At 35.1% G+C, this 7,621-nt stretch overlaps 1 protein-coding gene across 1 annotated transcript; it reads left to right on the top strand.

Annotated features, from left to right (window-relative positions):
* The first annotated feature begins 5,955 nt into the window (after positions 1 to 5,955).
* LOC137822353 (uncharacterized) lies at positions 5,956 to 6,885 on the top strand. Its single transcript, XM_068627236.1, has one exon. The coding sequence runs from the start codon at positions 5,956 to 5,958 to the stop codon at positions 6,883 to 6,885; it is 930 nt and encodes a 309-aa protein (XP_068483337.1).
* Positions 6,886 to 7,621: the final 736 nt, after the last annotated feature.

Genomic DNA, 7,621 nt, shown 5'->3' with positions numbered 1-7,621 from the left:
GAGATTGGAATTTTGTGTTATATATATATATATATATATACATACTGTTGAATCAACCACTAGTTTTTTTGTCATAGATTTATCATTTCTATTTTGGTATGGCTATAACTATTATGGTTCTTAAACAATAGTGAATCATTAATTGTAATCTAATATGCCTATTTAATCAACACGTGCATGAGTTTGTTTCTTCATACTATTTTCAGCTGTTGTTTTGACTTTCTCTATAGTTATAATCCACACAATTAAATCGCTACAATATTTTCTATAAATGCAAATACAAAATATACAATTTTCTATATATACGATATATGTCAAATTATTTTTAGTGATGTGATTCTATTTCGAAATAATAATAATAATAATAATTTTTTCACAAAAAAAATTATCATGAAGAGGTGTGAAATAAATGATGTATTAATAATTTCTCATATATATTTTTATATTTATCAAATATAAATATTCATTAAATAAGACTTATATATTAATATGTTTTAGAATAATTATGATTTTTATAATATATTTATTCAAAATTTAATTGTAAATTAAAATAAAACTACACTTAAAAAAATCTATATAAACATAGCATACCAATAAAAGAAAATTTAAATAAATACACAGTTAGCATGTACTATATATGTAAGGGTAAGAGTAGTATGATATCATTCAACATTCATTTACACCCAGGTAGAAAACAAAATTTGACTAAATTACCCGCCATTAGTGCAAAAAGCCTATTTGACATCATCTATAGATGTCAATTTAGAGTTATTTGTCGTATAAAAAAAACATGATAGCAATTTTATGAATTAAGTAACATATAAATTACGGTTATAATGACAATTATCGTCTATTAGAAAACACAACATATAGGCAACAATTTTATTAAAGAGTTGTAGTCCATATATTAAAAATAGACAATGATTTTTGAGATAATCGTCTCCTAGTTTAAAATTTTCAATAAACAATGATTATGATCTAAGAATAATTGTCAATGGGCTTATTTGCATGTCCTTCCCAACTCTTCTCTCTTCACACTTTTTTCTTTGTTGTTGTTGTTTTTCAGTTCTTTATTTTCTATTGTCTTTGTTGCGTGTTATCTCTGCTCTCCATTGCCTTCATCGGTTGTAATCATTGCTCTCTATTGTATCCATTTTTTTTTCATTTTATCCCCTGTCATTTTGTTTTGTTTTTGGCATTTTGAGTGACATAGCGAGTCGAGTCTTGCCACTATGCACTCCAGTCACCTGTTGTTGAACAAGATGCTTTGATGATTTCCAAATCCAACTTGAAGAATCTATTGTTGTATGTGTAGTTAGGTATATTTTGAGTTGTTAAGTAATTTGTCCTTAGTTGTGATTCAAGTTCGTATGATTTGAAATCTCTTTTGAAAGTTTGGTTCTTCAAATTTGTGTTAATTTTAGTTAGTTGTTTCGTGTTTTTAAATCAGTTAAAAAAGTTTTTGTTCAAGTCTGGTGACTACAACAAGTTTTTCAAAGGTTAATTTATTGTGACAACCGATTGAATTATATTTAAGGTTTTTAAAAGGATTTAAAAGTGGTTTGTTTCTTTTGTCTTTTCTGTAAAGCAAAATGAGTAAGTTATTTTGATAAATGAACTGGTTTTTTATGTTGATTTTTTCACAGAAAATGAAAACAATGAGTTTGTTTTAAAAATCAATTAAGTGATTTTAACATAATTCCGTTCTGATTTTCAAATTGTTTTTAATGCTTTTAACATATTTTATTTAATGGTCAAATTGTTTTAACCATCTTTTAAAGTCGATATAAAGACGGTTTTCTGATCATTTAAAAAAGAAGATGAGAGTTTATTGAGATTATCATTCTTGGTTGTGGTGTACTCTGTTTTTGATAACTTAGTGAATTCTTAGTGGTGTGTGTATGCCTATTTATTTTATTTATTAATGTTGGAAGCCATCTACACTGGATAGGACTCGTGACTAAGGAAGCATCAATCACTAGACCAAACAAGTTTTTTAGTCATATTATCATTTTTATTATACTTATTATTAATATAATTTATACATATTAATATAATTAATAATAATAATAAAATAAATTATATTCATATTATTAATATTTATTAATATTGTTAATATTTTTAATATTGTTATTATTTTTAATATTGTTAATATTTTTAATATTGTTATTATTTTTAATATTTATAATATTGTTAATATTGTTAATATTGTTAATATTATTAATATTATTAATAATAGTAAGTATAATAAAAATCATAATAATACTAAAGAATTTGTTTGGTGTAGTTAAATTTTCTCTGGTTACTGAAGCAACGTGGTTTTGAATCCCATTAATTGCAAATTTTATTTTATGGTGTCAAAATTTACATACGGATTTTAATCCGTATGTAATGTTAATTTTACATACGGATCAAATCCGTATGTAATAATTTGTATATAATTCGCGTTTTTCTTGTAGTGAATGCTTAGTTTCGCGTTAGAGATTTAATACATTTATTTGTCTAATACTCCAATTGTAAATATATTTTTCTCAAACATTTTACAAAAAGAATAGGAGGTTGTACCGACAGTAAATGTTTTGAATCTTGAATTGTCCAGTTGGACAGTTTGAGAAGAGTGATCACTTTTTATTAGTTCATTAATACCTAACTTGTAATCTACATTTCATATATTTTACATAATTTTGGTTCATTGCACTTTGTGTTGATCTTTGGGTGCATATTTAATTTGGAAATCTCATGTCACCACTTTCATTTCATGCCACCTGAAGAACAAGATCAAAAGGAAAATTTTGGAACATTGGAAAATCACCCAAGCAAGATCACTCCAAAGGAACTCATCCAAGACTTGTCCAAACGAGTTCACTCCAGTGAAGTTAGGTTTTTTCTTATGTATTGAGGTGATATTTATCTATAATATTCAGTTCTTGATTGATGATTGGTATTGACATTTTATTCTCAAAGCTTGAATTATTCATGATTTTTATCCTTAGATTTGACTCAAAAGTACTTCTAAGCATCTAACCTAAATGATAATTCTTAACATATTTGAATGTTAGGAATAGAGTTGAATTATTGCTGATAAAAAAAGGAATAGATTTGAAATGTTATCGCTTTATAACATTTGTTTATAAAAATAAGGATTTTTTACAAATATGCGAGGAATCGATATTTATGTGACTCTATAATAATTTTGTATGCGAGGAATCAATATAAATGATTTTTATATGTGCATATCAATTAAGATTGAATATTATAATCTTTTGAAAATATACAGACGAGTGAGAAGCTTGAACCCCAATCCTAATTTTCCTAATTAAATTGACTCATACAAATTCTTTACTTTATTTGAGGATCATTCAAAACTATGATCAATATGGAGAGAGATGGGGAGTGGCACGTCATGAGGAAGAGGGGTTTTGGGATGAAGAACTCAAGCATTAATTTTTTTTCCTCCTGAATACCAATAGGAGGACATGTGGAGAGTCTTTCAGAGATGGGGAAGAGTGGTTGACGTGTTTATCTCCAGAAGAAAGAATAACAAAAATCAAAGATTTGGGTTTGTCAAATTTCAAGGTGTGGTGGATGTGGTAGACCTGGAAAGGAGATTGGATTCAGTTTGGATTGGTTATTGGAAAGTAAGGGTAAACCGGCCGAAATTCGACAGAGACAGGGAGCCAAGGTACATTAGGAAGGTAGTTCCCAAACCAAAAGTCAGTAGAGACAGTGCACCAAGGAAGAAGTGGAACGTAGAGTCTAATGGTACTCGGAGTCATAATGTTTGGAAGGAAAAGTTAACATACCCTTCTGCTGTGGAGAAAGGTGGTAAGGGGGAAAAAAGGACGAAGAATCACATAGCGTTCAAGGCAGAGGTGCATCATTTAGAGTGGTTAGACAACTGCTTCATTGGGAAAACTGTGGAACCAAATATGGCTAGGGATATGAAGGAAAGTTTTATCTTGGGTGGTTTTAAATTTATTCGAGTGCGGTTCATGGGAGGCAATTGCGTATTGTTGTCGGGAGAAAATGTGAATTTGATTAAAAAGACCATAGAGGAAAATAAAGAGTGGTTTGAATCAATTTTCGAATCAATTACCCCTTGGGAGAAAGACTTTACGGTGTCGGAAAAATTTGTTTGGGCTCGAATTAGAGGGCTGCCCTTGAATCTGTGGAGTAGACATAGTTTGGAAAGTATTGTGACTATGGTAGGATCTCTTGTAGAAATTGATAAGGATACATTGGAGATGGAAGAACTAAAATTTGCAAGAGTCTTACTTAAATTTCCTGTAGCAAGAGATGTTCGTTGGACAAATTGCATGAAGGTTAATGAGACTATCTGTCAAATAGCTATTGAAGAAGAACCTCTTAATAAAATTAGAAGAAGGCAATTTGGCAAATGGGGAATTAATTCTGATGACGAACTTGGTAGTTTCGCAGGGAGAGAGGGTGGTGCATCGGAAGAGTCAGAGTTTGGTAGCAATTTAAATTTCCATGGTGGTGTAGGGGAGGACACGACGGTGGAGGAAGCGGAAGAGCTCCGCCGCAGGGAGGTACGAAACTAGTACGTGGCTACAACAGTTAGGTGTGATGACGTGGAAGCTCAGGAATTAAGTGGGAAACAATATGATAAACACCTTAATGAAGCATTTAATGGGTTAGGTGGCCAAGATGGGTGTATTAATGAGGTAGGTGATAAAGTAGAGGGGTTGTCTAGAGATTATAACGTTGCATTTAATGAGGTAGGTGGGCAGAGGCAAACCCTAATTGAGATTAAAAGTCTATTTGTTGATATTGGGCTTCTTGAGTGTGATTGGGCCCAATTTAAATCTTTAGAGAGGGGGGTGTGTCTAGCTGGAACTGGCCCAATACTTAGTGAATCAGAATTATCTGGTGTGGGAAGTAGGGCTGACGTGGCCCTAGGTCAACCCTGCAGCGTTCACCATTCACCGCAGGTTGCGGTCGCCGGCGACGACGGAGCTTCGATAGTGGCAGCGTCCGCGTGGTGGGGCTCGTCTGCACACACGACAACCACGGCAACGGCACCGTCGGTCGCGCGATGTGGTCCACGAACGGAGGACACCTTCGCCAGCCACGACGTTGCCTCCGCCGGCCACGACGGTGCCTCCACTGGCCACGACGACGCGGTTCTGGCCTACGCTTGCAGGCTCAGGCGCGACGCCGATACGGAGGCTCTCCTTGCCGTTGACGTGTCTTCTTCTACCCGTGGTTCTCCAATGGCCGCTGCATGTGTCGCTAACTCGAAGGTCTCTCCGGTTCGCCTAGCCACGCCTACGCCGCATGCCGGAGACACTGATTTGGTGGTGGCGGAAACGTCATCGGAGTCTGGTAGCAACCCTGCGTATTCCTTGGTTGTCCGTAGACCGTTGTGCATGGCTGCAACTTTTTCTGGGGGCAACTCTGTGAGTCCTGTGGGGAACATGCTTTTTCACCATCAAGGTATTGTGTTACCCAGTCCCGGACAAAGGGCGATGGAAGTTTGGGAATGTAGCAACAGTGAGTCACAAGAGGTGGGGCCTACACGTTTCGGTGGATTCAAAGAACTTTCTCACAAAACGAATGTAAGGTTAGTATCTAGTTCTACTGTCTTTACTAATAATGATACTAATAACTGTTTGGTCTGGTTAAATAACGAGATGATGGAAGCAGATAGAATATGGAATTTAGGAAAGAAGGTAGGATACTCTCGGTTTGGAAATGAGGCTGATATTTTAAACAAGCTAAAAAGTTTGGAAGAAAGGGACAACGGGAATGAGGGTTCAGGTTGGGTTGGGCAAAATGTTGGTAATGATGAAGCTGATTAGTATGAATATTAGGGGATTGGGAGGAATGATAAAAAGGAAGTATATTAGTGAGCTCATTAAAGAACAACAAGTTGGTTTTATCTGCCTGCAGGAAACAAAATGCGAACATTTTAGTAAGGAAAAGTGTTATCAAATGTGGGGATCAAACGAAATCGACTGGATTGAGGTTGGAGCAGTTAATAATGGTGGAGGAATAATCACGATGTGGAAGAAAAATTGTTTTGAATTAAAAGGGTTCAGATGTGGGAACAACTATTCAATTATTGAAGGAGTATGGAAGGTAGGAAAGCCATTGGAAGTAATAATAGTTAATATTTACTGTGGAGGGTCTTTAAGAGAAAAGAGAAGAATTTGGGACGAGATATGTGAGATAAGGAAAAACCACCGAATAAAAATGTGGTGTGTAGCTGGAGATTTTAATTCCATTAGATGTGCTGGGGAGAGAAGAGGTCAAAATTATAATGCAAATTATGGAAGTGAAATACAAAGCTTTAATAAGTTTATTGAGGAGTCTAGTCTGGTTGATATTCCTTTGGTGGGTAGAAAGTTTACTTGGTACAAACCTAATGGGACAGTGAAGAGCATAATAGATAGAGTTCTAGTCTCCCTTGAATGGTTAGAGAAGTGGCCGGGAAGTAAATTGTACGCAGAAGGGAGATCGATTTCAGACCATTGTGCTTTAGTGTTAAAGGAGATAAATATCGACTGGGGTCCAAAACCGTTTAGATGCCTTGATGTGTGGCAAAAAGACGGCCGGTTTAAGGAATTTGTAAGGAATAAGTGGGCAAGCTATGATATTAGGGGAAACGGTTTGTACGTTTTAAAAGAGAAATTGAAAAGGTTAAAGTTTGATATAAGGAACTGGAACAAACACGTCTTTGGAGATGTTAATAAACAAAGAGTGGAATTGGAAAAGAGAGTCCAAGATCTGGATGGAAAAGATGACGAGGGGGAGTTGAGTGTGGAAGATAGAGAAGAGAGGAGACAACTATTAGCTGACCTGGGCAAGTTCGAGCGAAACAAGAGGCGATTTTACAGCAAAAAGCAAGATTCAGTTGGTTAAGTCAGGGGGATTTGAATACAAAATTTTATCATTCAAGCATTAAGTGGAGGAGGATGTTTAACGGGATTAATGGCCTCAAGGTCGGAGATCAGTGGTGCGAAGACCCAACCAAAGTAAAGGATAGAGTGAAGGAATTTTTTGAGGGTAGATTTAGTGGGGGGGAAGTCCTCTGGTTAGATTGGATAATGTTCGGTTTAAGGGTATATCTAGGGAGGACAATGTAATGTTGGTTGGAAGTATTTCTGAAGAGGAAGTTAAGGAGGCAGTATGGAATTGTGACAGTTCCAAAAGTCCTGGACCGGATGGATTTAATTTTGGCTTTATAAAATTCGGTTGGGATTTTTTAAAAGGAGATGTTGTGAGTGCGATACAAAGATTTGCAGAGGGTGGAAGTTGGCTGAAAGGTTCTAATGCCTCATTTATTACCCTTGTTCCAAAGGTTGCAAATCCACAACAACTGAATGAGTTTAGACCGATCTCTTTGGTGGGTTGTGTGTATAAAATTATCTCTAAAATCCTTTCTTCAAGGTTAAAAAGGGTACTAAACAAAGTTATTGATCCCAGACAGTCTGCTTTCATGGAAGGAAGAGGTTTGTTGGACAGTGTGTTAGTGGCTAACGAGACACTGTAGGAGGTAAAAAGGAAAAAGAAAGAATGTGTGGTGTTTAAGGTGGACTATGAAAAGGCATACGACTCAGTTAGCTGGGAGTTTATTTACTACATGATGGGAAGATTG

The sequence above is a fragment of the Phaseolus vulgaris genome, chromosome 9 (genome assembly GCF_051622355.1).
Source record: "Phaseolus vulgaris cultivar YP4 chromosome 9, ASM5162235v1, whole genome shotgun sequence".
NCBI classification, from domain to species: domain Eukaryota; kingdom Viridiplantae; phylum Streptophyta; class Magnoliopsida; order Fabales; family Fabaceae; genus Phaseolus; species Phaseolus vulgaris.
Note: the sequence above shows the minus strand (reverse complement) of the source record. Positions and strands in the feature narration are given on the sequence as shown.